General features: G+C 34.6%; 1 protein-coding gene across 1 annotated transcript; it reads left to right on the top strand.

The window, feature by feature from the left end:
• The first annotated feature begins 1,724 nt into the window (after window positions 1-1,724).
• Window positions 1,725-2,572, top strand: LOC145109693 (3'-5' exonuclease-like). The gene has a single exon (XM_079046886.1). It carries the CDS (start codon window positions 1,765-1,767, stop codon window positions 2,398-2,400), a length of 636 nt encoding a protein of 211 aa, XP_078903012.1. The 5' UTR covers window positions 1,725-1,764; the 3' UTR covers window positions 2,401-2,572.
• Window positions 2,573-19,007: the final 16,435 nt, after the last annotated feature.

Below are 19,007 nucleotides of genomic sequence, written 5' to 3'. Positions count from 1 at the left end.
AATTGCTATGGAATTTGCTACGGAATTTGATACGGAAGCATTGCTACAAAAATTTGCTACGGAAAAGGTGCTATCGAATTTGTTACGGAAACATTGTTACGGAATTAGCTGCGGAAATGTTGTTATGAAATTTGTTATGGAAACATTGCTATGGAATTAGCTACGGAAAAGTTGCTATGGAATTTGCTACGGTAATATTGCTACGGAATTTGCTACGGAAAAGTTGCTATGAAATTTGCTACAGGAAAATAGCTATGGAAACATTGCTACGGAGTTAGTTACGGAACAATTGCTATGGATATTGCTACGAAAATGCTATGGAACTCAAATTGCAATGAAATAGATTTCGTAGAAACTGTCATAGCAAAATTGCTACGGAATTATAATTCCGTAGCTAAACAATTTGCTACAAGAAATAAAACTATGGAGTGTAATTGAAAAATTGTGTAACAAATTTCGTAGTTAGTCAGCTTTAGCTATGGAATTTTAGTTTTTTGCTATGAAATTTTTCCATAGCTAAATTGAAATTTTCTTGTAGTGACTAAGCTTTTAGAGGCGATGATAGAGTTTTAGCGGCGACCACTTCTGGAGGGAACTTATACCGCCTTTTCTTTCGAGTATTAGTGGTGACAGTTGTCGCCACCATTAACGTTGTCTCTAATAGTATATGTGATACTCATTTCCAGCCATTGGATTAGGCCAAGATCGACGGATAAGGGTTAACCAATTGCCTTTGACGCAGATCGCGGATCGCGGTTTTTTATCTTTAGCGGCGACGATCACCTTTAGCGGAGACATCTAAAGCGAAAGTTATTGCCGCTAAAGGTGGCGTCGCCGCTAATAAACATATTTCTTGTAGTGTATTTTCTAGCTGAGTGGAATATAAGAACAAAATGAAGCAAAAAATATAGGGAGTACACCTCGTCTTCTGATATTGAGAATTTTAGATTTTATGCTAAATTTTGTTTGCAGTGGTAGTTGTATTTCATTAAATCCAAAAGATTGTGCTAAAGCATTAAAGTTATTAGAGCATCCACTATGCATGGGATCCATCCCAAAGTAAAACTATATTGAAAATAATAATTTTCATCTTTCTTTTGGAGGTAAAAACAGCTTTATTTTTTTTTGTTTATTTCATTTAAAATAAAAAGTATACAGGTTAAAGATAATTAAAACGTGGGTCTATATATTTAACTTTATAGAGGGTTATAGATAATGGATATAAGTTGACAAAATATAAATGTTTAATTATATGTCGCTTATGTGACATAACACGATATTACATCGTACTGATATAGAGTACCCCAAAATGAGGTTAGCATCGGGATGCTTATAGAACCACTGATAAAATGCCTAAAACAAAGAAGACCGTATAATAATTTTCTAACCGAACAACTTAAGGTAAATAAATGGACAAAACCAATATAAATATTTGTTCAAATAACAAATTTGAATTTGAATTTGAATACTGTATTCGATTTTCGATAGGAAGTAATTACTCGCATAGGAAATTTATAGAAGCTGTGGCTTGATGACGCATTAAATTTTACAAATGACCATTCACTATTTCATGGCTTAGTTGTAGCAAAACTCAATTACCAAAATCCGAAAGGTTTATTGATTGAAAATATCCAAGCGACCAAGTCCAAACGCCTTTTGAGTTGCAAGTTGAATATAAATAATCATCTGCCCTTATGGCTTCGGTTATCACTTTGAAACTTCCAAATCTACTTCTCTTTCTTGTTTACAAACAAACCAGTGGCCATGGATGTTCGTAGCAGCATCCAAACCATAACCCGCGATTCATCATCGTCAAAATATCATGTTAACTACGATGGCAAAACAATAGAGACCACGGTGACCAACAAAGCTGCCATCATAAAGACTTGGGTGGATGATATGGTCATCGTCTATGCACGCAACCCAAAGATGGTGGTAGGGTTGGATGTTGAATGGAGACCTCACCATAACCCGTCAATGAGCAACAAATCTGCCACTCTTCAACTATGCATCGACAAAAAGTGTCTAATCATCCAACTCTTCTACGTTGATGAGATTCCTTTGTCCCTGAAGTGGTTCCTTCTGAACCCTAGGTTTACTTTTGTGGGAGTTGAGGTAGATGAGGATATTTTAAAGCTTAAGAATGAGTATGGATTGGATTGTTCTAGAAGTGCAGACGTTCGGTCTGAGACAATTAAGAGGTGGCCTTACATGTATAGTAGGAAGCCAGGTTTGAAGCATATTGCAAGGGACGTAGCAGGACTCCACATGGAGAAGCCATTGCATGTGTGCAGGAGCGAGTGGGATGCAAGGGTTCTTAATGAAAAGCAAGTGGAGTATGCATGTATTGACGCGTATGCGTCATACAAGATTGCTCACAAGCTTTTCCTTGAAGATTAATGAAAATCTAGTTCTCTGTTATCTGGTGGTGTCTTGTTATGGGTTTCTAAGTTGCATGCAAGAGTTTTTGGTGTATTTGAATTCTAATGTTTCTTTATGAATTTGTACGTTTTATTTTAACAGTATTCGCAATGTCAGTTGGAAAGTTTATGATTTTAATTTTCAATCATTACAGTTGATTTTTTATTTTTTTCATAATAATATATAGTAACCCACTAGAATATAACACAATTTGTCCGATATTTTTTAGCGAATATGCCATCAGAAATAAACATGGGCGCAAATATATAACTAAATCATTTCCAGCTGGTATGATAAAGATAAAGATCTCTATTCTTAAATTTCTAAGGCATATTGAATTAGTAAGGAGTAGCAATGAAAGATATTGAGTTCATGTCGTTTTTTTTTTTGCTAAAGGTAAATCTCGAATTGGTTATGGTTAAATCGTTTTCTGATAGGAGTTGATTGCAACTTATATGTTACAATGTCATCCCAAGCCATGTTATCTTTATGATGATCGGAGTTTCTTATATATCGATCTGTTGATCTTCCACCAATTTTCTCATCAAAAGTATGGCAACGTGTGTTAATTTTGGTCATTTTCATCATAATTTGTAAGCACTAAACCTCAAACTAGTAAATCATCGTGAATGCCCTTATTGTCTTTTTTTAGAATGGATCGGTTATTTAGATTTTCATGCAGAATTAAGATTGAACCGTTAACCACTTTCAAGCAGAATTAAGCTCTTAGTTGTGGACTAAGATACGATTTGAAAAGTTAATCAAGCATACTTCTTCAATGATACCCGAAAACAGACTTCACAAATCTCCTAAAAGGTTAGAGCACTTCTTGACGTTTCAATTTATTTGATGTCCGAGTCCGAATCAATTTAACTATTAAGTGAACTTCTCATAATAATAACCAATTGATTTGATCATAGACAAAATGTCAACCTGAGAGGGTTGTGAGATGTACTAGGATATGATTTGCATCTGATAGATACTTGCATGGTAATCTTTAGATCATATATGTTAACGCCATTTTATAACATATGTAAGTTCCTTATGTGATTGATTACTTGATTAATTACATTCCAATTAGTCATTTTATAGCATATGTAAGTTCCTTACTTTTTTGATCACATATGTAAAAGCCATTTTAAGGTAACCTTATCTTACAATCCCTTTCTTGGATTCCATCACCAATTTCTCTTCTCTTTATTCCCTTATGATGTCTTCCCCCAAGAGTTAGTATCAAAGCAGTCGAGCATAAGCCCATATAATATGTCATACATTTGCAAAATCAATGAATAAATATATTTAATTTATTCTAGAGTATTATATTTATTATCCATTTATAATTTGATTATTAAGTTTAGAAGTTATAAAATTTTACCCTAAAAAAATTTTCTATTGAGATATGAAATTTATATCACATTTAAGATCTATTATACATGTGAATAAACTAATTATTTGAGACAACATTTTAATTTAAGAATTTGTATAATAACTTTTTTTTTGTTTTGTATGATAGGATCATTCTTGATAAAAGTCAAACCACATTGAGGACACTTTTTGTTAATTTTGATCTAATATGTGGAATTAAATAAGATATATTTTTTTACAAAGATGGATTGTGAAACTTGGATGTCTGGATTATAACGGGCTAGTGGTGAATACTTAGGCTACCTCGAAACTTTTCTTAAAGCTGTGAGGATCATAGTTGATATCGGATCATCGTCATGGTATAGATGACTCAAATGATGACACTCATGATAACATAGATGAAATGTTACATGATATTGAAGATGATGTTCCAAATGAGAGTGAAGGAACACAATCATATCTACCACTAACTTGTTATATAATGTCTAAAGACAAGAAAACAATGTTTTGTAAATACTTGCATGGTATTAAAGTGTCACGTGGTTATATGCTAACATCCAGAAGAAGTTTGGTGTCAATGAAAGAATTGAAATTTCTTGGCATGAATTGAAGTCACATAAATTTCATGTTCTACTTAGTACATATGATTCCTATTGCACTTTGTGGAATAGTGTCGAACCTTATCCAACATACAATCATAAAGCATTGCTTGTTTTCCAGCATGATTCATTAGAAAGTATTTAATCCTTAAGATTTAGCCTCATGCCAATATGATGTTATCATAACTCTCTATCAACTCGAAGTAATATACTTTCTACCTTCTTTATTTTATATCATGGTTTACCTCACATCCCATATTGTAAAAGAAATATAGTCTTGCGGTCCATTGTTTCCTCGATACATGTATCTATTTGAGAGGTATATGGGCTTCTTAAAAGGGTATGTAAGGAATTGAGATGGACCATAAGACAATATTGTTAGGGGGTATGCTTTAGAGGACGTGAATGAATTTTGTTTAAACTATCTAAAAGAGGTCTCCATAATTAAATATTTTAGGCTACAAAGGTTTGGCACATTTGCACTAAACTTGGTAACTCCTGATCAAAATGAATTTCACCTACACACTTACTATCATACACCACATGAAATATTTTTCTTTATAAGCAGATAAGCACATTGAAAATGTCGTTATCAACAAATAGTAGGAGAACTGAAAAATGGTTAGCTAACAAGCATAATGTGGGTGTTTGGGTATTGTTCACAAAATGCAGTGTCACCATATCGAATCTATGACATTAATGAGTATACATTATATACCCAAAACCATAATAGAAAGAGAGCACACTACAAAATAGTTGAATGAAACTAATAACCATGTCGACCAAATACTCTGGTACAAGTCACATAATTGTAGCCAAAGACACATATTATTGTGTCATTTAAGAACTACGAATTGAAATATGATTTTTTAGTTACAGTATCCATGTGTCAAGTGTAAGTTGGTTGAAAATTTAGGAGCTATTAAAGTTGACCATTACGGTTTCACACTTTTCAACCTTACCACACACAATTATCTATATAAATCGTTTGTTTTAGTTAAGCAAAACTGACAACATACCTCCATTGTTCTAAAATAAATGATTATATACATAATTGTGTGTGGTAAACGACAATATACTCAGTGTTGAAAATATTGTGGATTGGGAAGAATACAAGCAGTTTGACGACATACCTCTTTTTTCATTAAGCATTTCATCTTCAAATGTTGATATTAATGTTACTGCTTACTTAAGATCAGAACATAGCAGCGAATGATTATATTTGTCAAGATTCTAAAAAGCTCGTCATGGCTTCGCCATGACTCCAAGGCTTTTACTTGCCACCAAGCTTTAACAAAATGTCGCCTTAAATCATATATGTATATAAAAATGAATAATAGTAGAATATATATATATATATATATATATATATATATATATATATATATATATATATAGAGAGAGAGAGAGAAAGAGAGAAAGAGAGAGTTATTAACTATATACATAATTGTCGCATTAAGTGACACCTTACAAACGACGTGACTCGCTACAACTTGAAAAAGCTTGAGGCTTAACATTGTCGCCAAGTCACAACCTAACGTTATTTAGAACCTTGATATTTGTTGAACCCACAAGGTACTTGTAAAAATTAATAAGTACTTATTTGTCAAACTAACATTTTGTCTTGTATAATCTGTGGATGTCTTTCTTGCATTTGTTTTTATTTTGTTATGTGCAGGTTATGATTTCCATTTTTCAGGGGTTGAAGTGTATTTGTTCAAAGATGTTCAGATTTATGCGCGGGTCTTTTGGTAATCTTGACCCGGTGTATTTAAGTGTTTCAACTGTGCTTTTCTCTCATTATTAGAGTCATTTTTAGATCATTTTCTCTCTCGTCTTCATGTCTCTCAATATCTCTCATCTGTTTAGGGTGTATACCTTTTGTTTAGATCTTATTCTTGATCCATGTATAGAATAGGTTAAGTGATATGTTCTGAGAGTAGTATAGGTGATTTGTAGTGAGGTTTACATTTTATGTATTTAAAACCCTTCTGACACTTAATCCTCAAATGATATAAGAGTTGTTGATGTTGGGAATATATTGTTTCTATAATTTTTGCATGGTATCAGAGCGGTTGTACTTCGATTTGCTTCTCTGGTCATCAACGGTGCTTTAATCATTCATCTAACTCAAGAGGTACATCAGTTTCCTTTTATATTTTTGTATTTGTTTTAGATTTCTTGATATCCTTTTCTTCTTCACAGTCTGGGTCGATTTGATATAAACTGTGAATATCTAGGGTTTCATGTTCTGATCTAGGGTTTTATGTCTGATTTCCCTAAATCAAAACTTCTTATTTTTTTATTTCTTGTTAAGATGTAGGTTACCATGAGTGCTTTTGAGCTTTTGTAGATCTCTTGGAGCTTTTCATTGCTGCTAGTGAACCATAGATTGCTTTTCTTTCAGTGAATCGTTGTGGTGTTCCTTCGATCGGCTAATCCCCATCATATTCTGAAATAACTTTCTAGAGAACTAATTTGATCACTGATTAAATCTAGAGGGAACAGAATTAAGGGAGCCGATCCATACTTCCTGAAATCTACACTTCAAAACTTACTAATAGGAATGATGTGAGAGTTTTCTTGTTCCCTTCTATCTCTTCTTCTTAGTTGTAGATATGGGAGATCTTGGTTGTCTTGAGTACACCAGTTAACTGTTGATTTGTTCTATCCATTGCCTGTTTTTTTTGTCATTAACACTGTCTTGACTATCCTGGACTCCAACATATTGTGGTGCTCATCTATACTTAATACATTACAGTTGTCTGTTTTCTATGTTAATTGTTTTGCTTGATTTCTTATTATAATTGCTAGTCCTACAGATGATACTTCTAGTGGTAGAGAAAATGAATATGTTGTTAACTTTGATGATCCTTTTTATGTTCATCCTTCTGATAAAGTTGTTACTAGTGTGATTAATTTCAACTTGTTAGGAACTGAAAATTATAGGGTTTGGCGTAGCTCCATGATTAGAGCCTTAAAAGCTTGTAATAAGCTTGGCTTTACTGATGGAACTATGTCTACACCTAGTAATGATCCCATTAAAGAATCCAAATGGGAACATGCAAATGATGTTACCTGTTCTTAGATCCTTGGATCTATTTTTGAAAACATATATGCTAATCACGCTTGTTCTGAAAGTGCTCAAGAAATATGGGCTGAATTGTTTGAAACTTATCACAAGGCTAATGAGTCTGTCCTTTTTAATGTGCATCAAAATATTAATGCTCTTACTCAGGGTAGTTTGTCCTTATCTAATTAATGAAATAAACTTGATTCTTATTCGAAAGAATTTGATTGGTTAACTAATCTTATTGATTATACTTGTGAGGTTGCTAGTAGTTTTAACAATCATTCCAAATTAATGAAGTTAATGCAATTCTTAAGTGGGTTAGATAAGTCTTAAAATCAGGTTAAAAGTCACATATTGTTAATGAAACCTCTCCCTTCTGCTACGACTACTTTCTCTTTAGTGGCTCGTGAAGAGTATAATAAAAACATGGGTTAAATTTGTTAAGTTCTAAAAATAAAGCCTCATATTCCGTATTTGTGTCTAAATATATTGATCAAAAGAAATAAAAATCTATGGGTCAAATTCCTCAGTGTAAGAACTATGGCCTAAAAGGTTATTCCATAGAAACATGTTTAAACTAATTAGGTACCCTAAAGATTATAAACCAAGGTTTGAATCTAACAACCAAACCAAAATTTTTTATGGTAATTCTACTGCTATTTTAAATTCTGAGTCTTCTGGGTCTATAGATTGTGATAATGTAATTGATTGTTGTTGTTTTATTAATGAGCAATATGCTATATTTCTTAAATTCATTGGTGACAATAAGCAAGGATTGGATGAAGCATCTATCAGTACAAATATTACAGGTATCTCGTGCAATTTTTTTATTAATACCAATATTTCTAAATGGGTCATTGACTCAGGAGCTAGTCAACATATGATTTCTTATGAGTTTCTTCTTCATGATTCTGTTGATGTTTCCAGATTGAATCTAAGGTTCGGTCACCTAAATGGTTCTTTTGCTCAAATTAATAAAATTAGGAACTTGCAACTATCAAATTCCCTAACTTTGTTTGATGTGTTTTTTTTCTTGATTTTAATATAAATTTGTTATCAGTGCATAAGTTGTGTAAAGATAGTAAATATGAAGTGATTTTTAATGAACACAATTGTTACATTCAAGATTCACAGTCCAAGGGGACAGTGGAGACTGGTAATCAATATGTATGACTTTATTATCTTGATGCCATCTTTTCAGGTAATAAGTCCTCTATTTCTAAAACTTCTTGATGTGTCTCTGAGTTTACCTGACGCAACAGGCTTGGTCATCCTGCTGATCAAGCCATGAATGTGCTTAAAAATAAAACTTAAGTTCAATAATGTTTCTTTGCCTCCCTGTGAAGTATGCATAAAGAAAAACAAACTAGAGATATTTTTCATAACAATCAACATGTTACTAAGTCTTTGGGGGAATTCATTCACCTAGATGTGTGGGGACCATATCGTGTAGAGTGTATAGGTGGTTATAGATTTTTCTTGACTATTTTTTATGGATTCACTATAACTATGTGGGTCTTTCTTTTTAAATCCAAAGAAGAAGTTTATCAAAATAATGTCACTTTCTTTAAAATGATAAAAAAAAAAAATCAATTTCATGTTAACATTAAAGTATCAGGTATGACAAAGGAACTGAATTTTCAAACATTCGTGTAAAAACCTTTAATGAAGATAATGGAGTTATTCATTTGACCTCTTGTGAAACATCCCAAAAACTCAGGCTAGATTTTTCATTTTTAAAATAATAAAACATCCATTTCTAATAAAGTTACATTCAAGATAAATCAATTGTTCATAACCATTATTCAGAAATCAGAGTTATAATGAGGGCAATGCCAAATATCGAATCATAAAGTTGTTGATATGTGTGTATAGTCACGCCTTCGTAATCTGATGAGTACCTAAAAATATTTAATCCACAACTGTAAGCACAGAGCCTAGAGAGGTCCCGAAATATCTCATACAACGTAGCATATCACAATAGCCCTGGAAGTATTAGCAGTTTCGAATATCACATACAACACACAATATAATATCTATGGGTTCTTAGAAACCTTAGGGACTATCATCATTCCATGTGGGCTCACAACATGCCCTGTGGATTAACAGCACACCTCACGGGTTATCAAGAACTTGGAGACTACCAACAATCCCATGGACTTCCAACAGTCCACATGTTATCAGCAATCTAATTCACATGAAACAATAATCAACAAATAAGACCCATCTGGTTAACATAAACTAACACACAGGCAAGTATAGTGAGAGGACTCACCTCGCAAGTAGCAGCTAAACACTACAACTCCCACTCAACAAAGATTGATCCTACATGGTACCTAACAGGAATAAAGAGCACCCTTTCAGTCTACACCCCAAAACCCTACTTTGTCCAAAAAGTCAACCACGTTCAAATTGTCAATGGTCACGTCGTGACCGAACCAGGACAAAATAATCGTGAATGCCCTCTTCTCATGACGTGACATGCCATTTCTCACGTCGCGAGATCCGTTCTGGACAACTTTGAGCATTAAGCTCTTAATCCCTTAAGCTATTACTTAAGACTTTCCAGAGGGTCTTCCCCAACCCTAAGGACCATAAAAATCATAGCTTTTCAGTCATGCATGTCTAATGCATGACTTGAACACTAACTAGGTCAATAAGTAGAAAATGAGGCCAACACTTATGCTTGGAGTTTAAAACCAACACAAACCTCATATCAAAAACTTATACTACAAAAAAGGATTCAATGATTCATAAAGTTGCTAGCTTTACGGATCCCATGCATGCTATAAACCCCACCATGAAGAGAAAAGAACAAATCTAATATCTAGCATGAAATATAAATAAAGGAAAGAGGTTTAGGACTTACAAAGGTCCAAAAGCACAACAAGATGATGAGGAAGGAACTAGCTTGCCAAAAGTGATGCACCCAAAGTGTCTTCTTCTTTTAAGAGCCAAAACCACCAAAAAGATCTTCAAGGTCACCAATGGAGGCTAGAATTGATTGGTCAAAAAGGAGGTGATGGAGGCTAAGGGTTTCAAAACCATAGCCTCTCGCGACGTGAACACCTATGTGTCACGTCGTGAGCCTCAAGAATGGATACACAATTCAGCCGGATGTCACGTCGTGAGACACTCCCTCTCATGGCGTGACCAACTATAAATTCAGATTTATCACTCTTAATTAATTTGAAAATATTGAGGGCTCAAGTACCTGCATTAGATGTTACAAATCGCCCCCACTTAAATTAGATTTTGTCCTTGAATTCTGCCCTTACAAATCATTCTGCAACAGCTCGTCCTCTAAATTCCTTCCAAGGATCTTCCAACACCAATCATTTCTTGCTCGAACGATTACCACAACAAATGCTCGAAACTGCGACTAAAACCCAATGATTTCCAAAATCGGCACGTACACCAAATCTGAGAAGAGACTCCAACAAGGTCAAAATCATGCCCGTTGATGGAGAATGAAGATAAGTCCCAACTGGTCAACATATACTACCACACGTTCAAGTGTAGTAAAAGGACTCACCTTTCAACTAGCAACTAAACACCATAGCTCTCACTCAACAAATACCGATCCTATATGACACCTAACAGTAATAAAAGTTCATTTTCAATCTACGCCCCAAAACCCTAGTTTGACCTAAAAATTCAACCATGTTCAAAAAGCAAACAGTCACGTCATGACCACCCATAGATCACGTCGTGACTGAACCACAACAAAATAATTGTGAATGCCCTCTTCTTACGATGTGACATGCCATTTTCTCATGTCGTGAGATCTGTTCTGGAAAGATTTGAGCATTAAGATTCTAATCCCTTAAGATACTACTTAAGACATTCTAAAGGGTCTTCCCCAACACTAAGGACCATAAAAATCATAGCTTTTTAGCCATGCATGTCCAATGCATGACTTAAACACTAACTAGGTCAATAAGGAGAAAATGAGGCCAAGAACCATGATTGGAGTCTAAAACCAACACCAAAGCTCGGATCTAGAACTTATACTACTTAAAAGGCCGCAATGACCCATACAGTTGCTAACTTTATGGATCCCATGCATGCTATCAAACCTCACCATGAAGAGAAAAGAAAAAATTTAAGATTTATCATGCAATAGAGATAAAGGCAAGAGCTTTAGGACTTATAAAGGTCCAAAAGCATAGAAAGGTGATGAGGAAGGAACTTTCTTTCCAAAAGTGATGCACCCAAGGAGTCATCTTCTTCTAGTAAGAGCCAAAACCACCAAAAAGTTCTTCAAGGTCACCAATAGAGGCTAAAATCGATTTAGGCAGGTCGTAGGTGATGGAGACTAAGGGTTTGAAAACACTAGCCTTACACTTGCCTTAAATATGATGCAAAACATGGGATTAGGTTTAGCCCGCTCTCACGAGATGAACACCTATGTGTCACGTCGTGAGCCTCAAGAATGGATACGTGATTCAGTTGGATGTCACGTCATGAGACACTCCCTCTCACGCCGTAAACAACTATAAATTGAGGTTTATCATTCTTACTTAATTTTAAAATATTGAGGGATCAAGTACCTGCATTAGATGTTACGTCGTGTGTTTACACTCCATAACAAAATGGTGTTGTGGAGAGAAAATACATACACATTTTGAATGTTGCAAGATCTCTTATTGTCCAGTCTGGATTACCTTTGAAATACTGGGGTGATGTTGTTCTTACCTCGGTTTTCGTAACTAATAGGACCCTTTCATATATTTTAAAAGGTTTATATCCTTATGATATGGTTTATAAAAGGTACCCTAAATTTGATAACCTTCGTGTTTTTGGATGTTTGTGTTTTTCTACATACTTGAATAATAATGATATGTTTTCAGCTAGAGTTGGAAAATGTGTTTTTTAGGATATTCTTTGGAAAAGAATGGTTACAAAGTGTTAAGTCTTGACTCAAATTCTGTTTTTTATTTCCAAGGATGTCAAATTGTATAAGTTAGTTTTTTCTTTCAAAATGCAGATTCCTATTTTTGGTAAGACTAATGAAAATTCTAGCGGGGTTGATCCATTTTCCTATGATGAGCATGTTCAATATGAATCATATATTGATGATAGTTCCTTTAATAATATCTAGAGAATGGATCATTAGTTAGATGGTGCTAGTTCTCCTCTTAACCTAAATAAAACAGATACTACTCAGGATAGTTCATATACTACCTTTGGTTTTGGGGAGTCCTTTATGCCTTTGTTTTTCTGTTCTGGTCCTGACTCTCCTAATATGGTTCAGGAAACTAGTCAGTCTAATTCTGAGCCCCTTGGTTCTCTTTCAACTGGTGAAGCATGCTCTAAAAGAGAGTCTCGTCTTCCCTCCAAGTTTAGTGATTATGTTATATATGGTAAATATAAATATGGGATTAAAAAACTCTTAACTATTCCTCTTTGTCCACTGAAAGTAAGTGTTTTGTATCCAACTTAGATAAAATTGTAGAACCTCAGTCTTATTATGAAACCTCTCCTAATCCTAAATGGGTTAAGGCAATGAATCAAGAAATAGAGGATCTTTATAGCAATAACACTTGGGTAATATATGATTTACCTAAAGACATAAAACCCATTGGTTTTCATTGGATCTATAAAATTAAATACAAAGCTAATGGGGAAATAGAAAGGTATAAGGCTGATCTTGTAGCCAAAGGCTACAACCAAAGGGAAAAGATTGACTATGAGGAGACATTTTTTCCTGTAGCAAAGATTATTACAATCTGTATTGTTATTACATTGGCTATTAATTTTAGTTGGAATTTGTATCAATTTGATATTAATAATGCTTTACTTTATGGTTCTCTTGAAGAAGATGTGTATATGGTTTTACCTCCTGCTTATCATAGTAAAATGATAATAGAGTTTGTAAGTTATTGAAATCTTTTTATGGTCTAAAGCAGGCTCCACGAAAGTGGAATGAAAAATTAATTGATTCCTTGGTTAGTTTTGGTTTTAATCAGAGTCTTAGTGATTATTCAATGTTTGTTAAAAATGTTATAAATCGTACTGTGATTCTGTTAGTTTATGTCGATGTATTGTGTTAACTGTGAACTGTGAACTTGAAATTAGTAAAGTAAAGGAGTTTCTTAAGTCTCAATTTCTTATAAAAGACTTAGGTAAACTGAAGTATTATTTGGATATTGAAGTTGTAGAAGTTCCAAATGGAGTTTGTCTATCTTAAAGGAAATATGGTTTAGATTTACTTCAAGAATTCAGAATGTTGAGTTGTAAACATGTTAAAACTCCTCTTGAATGAAACTTGTAATTAATGATCATAATAGTGTTTTACTTGAAAATATAACTTACTTTCAGACACTTATTGGTAAGCTCATTTATCTTACAATTACTAGACCAAATATTGCTTATTCTGTTCAGGTTTTAAGTCAGTATATACATAAACCAAACAAGACTCATTTGCAGGTGGCTTTGAGATTTTTAAGATATCTCAAACGTAATCCTCGTATGGGAGTTTCTTTTTTGAATTTTGATATAATTCTCTTCTTCCAATAGGTTATTCAGATGTAGATTGGGCTAAAAGGTAGTTGTCTCGAATATTTGTTAGTGGTTATGTTGTTTATTTTGACAATTCTCTAGTGTCTTAGATAAGTAAGAAGTCGTCCACAATATCTCATTCATCTACTGATTCAAAATAGGGCTCTTGGTTCTCTATCATGTAAGTTAATTTGGGTGTTGAAGGTATTGTGTGATTTGGATTTAAAAGATATAGTTCCTATAAATGTTTTTTTTTTGTGACAATGAGTTTGCAACTAAAATAGCTTTAAATCCAGTTTTTCATCATAAAACCAAACACTTTGAAATTGATGTTCATTTCATAAGAGAAAAAAATTCAAAAGGTGTTATAAAGTTGGTTAATATTAGTTCATCTAATCAAGTGGCTGATATCCTCACCAAGCCTCTTGTTTCTTCTCAGCATGATGATTTGTGTGAGAAGTTGTGTTTATTGGATCCTTTTTCTTCTTGATAAGTTTTTTGTTGGTTCAAAATGGTTAGTTTGAGAGGGGCTGTTAAAATTAATAAGTACTTATTTGTCAAACTAATATTTTTTCTTATATAATTCGTAAAGGTCTTTCTTGCATTTTTTTTTATATTTCGCTATGTGCAGTTTATGTTTGCCATTGTTCAGGGGTTCAAGTGTAGTTTTGTTAAAAGTTGTTCGGGTTTGTGCACGGGTCTTCAGGCATTCTTGACCCAATGTATTTAAGTGTTGCAGTTGTGATTTTCTCTCATTATTAGAGTCATTTTCAAATCTTTTGATATGTTGTCTTCATCCCTCTCAGTAGCTCTCATTTGTTTAGTAAAGTTTATTTTAGGTATTGTAGTCTAATAAGTATTTCTATCTAGTTGTTTAATTAGTTTAGGATTTGTTTTCCTATCTTTTATCTTTCCTTGTATTCATAGTAAGTCACTATAAATATGGTGCACCATAGCTGATTTATTTTTATCGATTAATAAAATTTAGTCACCAAAGGGCTTCTAGCCTAGAGGTATCAGGTGACGCCCTCCCTTTTTGAGGTTGAGGGTTCAAGTCCCGGCGTGAATATATGTGGAATTAGGTGTTAGTTTAGGAGTAGATTAGATTTCCCGGTTAAAAAAAATTAGTTTTGGTTGATCACCTATTCTCAAACATAGGTATCAAAGATTTTATTTTGGTAGCAATATTTTTACTAAAGCACTATTCACAATGTATTGTTTTATTAAGCCACTGGTTTCACTAATTATTGTTCATACATCTATTGTTCATGTTTTTACTACTGATGGGAACGAAAACCAACAACACATATTGGATCACCAATCTGGAGACTGATGTGGCTAAGATACGATAGGAAGCAACAGGTAGCCGGATGGAAAGCACAACAGGAACTTTTGCAAGCAATAAACAGGTTGAAGGAAAACTCGGGAACCGGAGGCAAAAAGAAGAACTTAGAACTAAAAATTGGTTTTGGTTCTTTTTCTCATGATGAATGAGAGGACGTATCGGGGGGATCTCTCAAAAGCAACATTAGAGGGAGGCCTAAGGATCCAATGTGAGATCTCAGGAAGATTAAGATGCCGATTTTTGATGGGGACGATGTCTATGGTTGGATCTACCAGGCTGAAAGATATTTTGATATCCATGGGATCGAAGAAAAGGATCAAATCAAAGCCATCGCCATCTACATGGAAGGGAGGACAGTTTCATGGTATCACTGGAACGAAGAAAGAGCTCCATGTCACTCTTGGGAAGGATTCAAACGCAAGTTACTGGATCGCTTTCAGGAGTCACAAAAAGGTGGCATATATGAACAATTTTTGAACATTCAACAAAAGGGGACCATAACGGAGTACATAAGCAAGTTTGAAAGCCTATACGACCAACTACTCGATCAATCGAAGAAGGTTCTTGATGATAACATTGTCATATGATTATAACAAAGAGAAATTACAAGGGTTCTCAGAGAAAAGCATAAAGACTACAAGGAATAAAGCGGATATAAATACTAGCTAGACAGAAACCCTAATGGGCTAAAGACAGAAAAAGGGCCCATAAACAAGCGGGCTAATAATATATAGACTAACATCCCCCCTCAAACTCACAATGCCGCAGCAATAAGCATTGAGAGTTTGTCACATAAGAACCGAAACCGAGAAGCCGATAAAGCCTTCGTAAAAATATCCGCAAGCCGCAAGGTTGATGAAACAAATGGAAGCGAAATGGTCCCAAGCTGCAGGTGATGACGAGTAAAATGACAATCAATCTCAACGTGCTTCGTCCGCTCATGAAAAACAGAATTCTTCGCAATTTGTATCGCACTTTCATTATCACAATGCAAGGGAGTAGGTGAAGAAATGTGAACTCCCATATCCGCAAGCAGCCACCGTAACTAGATAATCTTGCTGTAGTTACAGCCATAGCACGATATTCAGCCTCCGTGGAAGATCTAGAGACAACATCCTGTTTCTTGCTCTTCCATGAAATAAGAGACTCTCCAAGAAATACAAAAAATCTAGTGGTAGACTTACGATCATGACGATCACCATCCCAATCAGCATCACTATAGGCACGTAACTCAAGAGAAGACGTCGAGGGAAACAAGAGAGTCTGAAACTGAGTGCCACGAAGATATCTCAGAATACGAAAAACAGCTCCCCAATGAACAGAGGTAGGTGCAGTAAACAAACTGACTGACAACATGAACAACATGAGCAATATCTGGACGAGTGACTGTGAGATAAACCAAACTTCCCACCACAGTGCGATAAAGATTCAGATCAGACAAAGGAACACCATCAGTAGGAGAGTATCGTGTATTGGTTTCAAGAGGGGTAACAACAGTCCGATTGTCAGAAAGTCCCGCCCATGTAAACAAGTCAGATATATATTTAGTCTGGGAAAGAAGGTACCCTTTCTTAGACTGAGCGACCTCAATACCCAAGAAGTAACGCAGCAAGCCTAAATCCTTCATAGCAAATCTACGAGCTAGATCATGCTTCAAAGACTCAATACCACCATGCTCATCACCTATAATAATCATGTCATCCACATATAAGGACAGAAGAATCCGTCCTGCACTTGAGCATCTAACAAACAGAGCAGAATCGTGATTACTCTGGACAAATCCAAGAGAGGTAATCACTGTGGAGAATTTCTCAAACCAAGCACGAGGGGCTTGCTTGAGCCCATACAAAGCTTTGCGAAGCCGACAAACCTCGCCCAGTCGGTGCTGAATTCCTGGAGGAGGGGTCATATAAACCTCTTCATGAAGGTCACCATTCAAAAAGGCATTCTTGACATCCATTTGAAAGATCTTCCACTGTCGAACGGATGCAACTGCAATCATAGTACGAACTGTCGTCATCTTTGCAACTGGGGCAAATGTCTCCTCGTAGTCAAAACCATACTGTTAGGAATACCCTTTTGCTACAAGTCTAACCTTATATCATTCAACAGAACCATCAGCTTTTGTTTTTATCTTGTACACCCAACGACAACCTATCGTATGTTTCCCAGGAGGAAGAGAAACCAAATCCCATGTATGAGTCTGATGAAGAGCAGTGAGTTCTTCAGCCTTAACATTTTGCCAAAGAGGATCTGAAACAACTTCTCTATATGATTGTAGTTAAATCCTACTGGGACAACAAAACAAAACAAATATTACAGTAGTTAAATCCTACTTCTCTATATGATTGTAGTTAAATCCTACTTCTCTATATGATTGTAGTTAAATCCTACCAAGCACGTGCTCTTGGCGACATTGTAGTTAAATCCCACTGGAACAACAAAACAAAACTTACAGCAACATTCTTGATCCGTTTAGTGTTGTATCTGAACCTTCGATCTTCAAAGATGAGAGTAGGCAAACCAATATCAGCTTAGAAGTGATTATAGAGATGTTGAAGCACGAAAAACTCGATATTTGTTTTAAAATATGGTATCAAATGTAAGTAATTTAGTTTTTATAGTATTACAATTTTCACATTATTGTATCAATATTATATACATTGTTGTCTTTTTGGGCTGATATATTCGCCGATGCTCACATCAAGAGTGAAATATTAATGTCAAATAACTACTCGCAGATGTGATGAGTATTCAAAAACACAAATTTCAAAAAAATCACAATTGTCTTAATTGTTTATTTCTCTATTTTTTCATTGAAACTTCAAAAATCACTATAACAACAAATAAACAAATAATTAGCAACAAATTAAAATCCAAATAAAAATACAAGCAAATGAAAAATGATAGACCTAGTTTGTCATTCACTTTTATAGCTAACAAAATGAGAGATACAATGATAGTTAACATATCACTTAATCACAAATTATGAAATGAAATAGTAAACGATCCACTCTTTGTAGAGTTGCAACAGTGCTAACTTTGCCATTAAAAAACCATTTCACAATTCACAATAGTACCTTTTCATTTATCTAATAAGTTACTAGACAATTTTGGACATTAAAAATCAAACCAATTCAAGATAAACATCAAAAGAATTCACATTTAAAAATACAATTTATAACTCAACTTGGATTACATTGCCATTCACATTTAAGATAACTCTAATAGTCAATTCACGTACTAAAGTGAAACATCCCAAAAATACAGACCAAATATTTCTTTTTAAAATCATTTAAGAAAACCATAATTCATCAAACATCACAGTAAAAATCATAAGTCATGTATATCAAATTATCATAACAAAATACTATATCAAAATCATGTGTCAAAATATCATAGCAAAAACATCTCAGGCTGAACAAATGGTGTGTGCACTACAATCATCCCGAGCTCCTCCTTTGAAACCGAAGTACCTGAAACCAAAACTGAAAACTGTAAGCACGAAGCTTAGCGAGTCTCCCCAAGCTACCACATACCACACACAAAATCACATACCAGGCCTAGCCCACCGCATCGGGCCCCGCACGGCATCAGACGAATCCGACATTGGGCCCTGCCCGACATCAGACCGAAGTCCGGAATAACTTGGGCCTAGCCCACTGCATTAGGCCCCGCCCGACATCGGAACGAAGTCCGG

The sequence above is a fragment of the Lactuca virosa genome, chromosome 4 (assembly GCF_052849685.1).
Source record: "Lactuca virosa cultivar CGN04683 chromosome 4, Lactuca_virosa_CGN04683_v6, whole genome shotgun sequence".
Lineage (NCBI taxonomy): Eukaryota > Viridiplantae > Streptophyta > Magnoliopsida > Asterales > Asteraceae > Lactuca > Lactuca virosa.
The sequence above is the reverse complement of the archived record's forward strand: the minus strand, read 5'-3'. Positions and strand labels throughout refer to the sequence as shown.

What these genes read in the sequence shown, in the direction of transcription:
- LOC145109693 (XM_079046886.1), top strand. Translation starts at nt 1,765, where the DNA reads ATGGATGTTCGTAGCAGCATCCAAACCATAACCCGCGATTCATCATCG.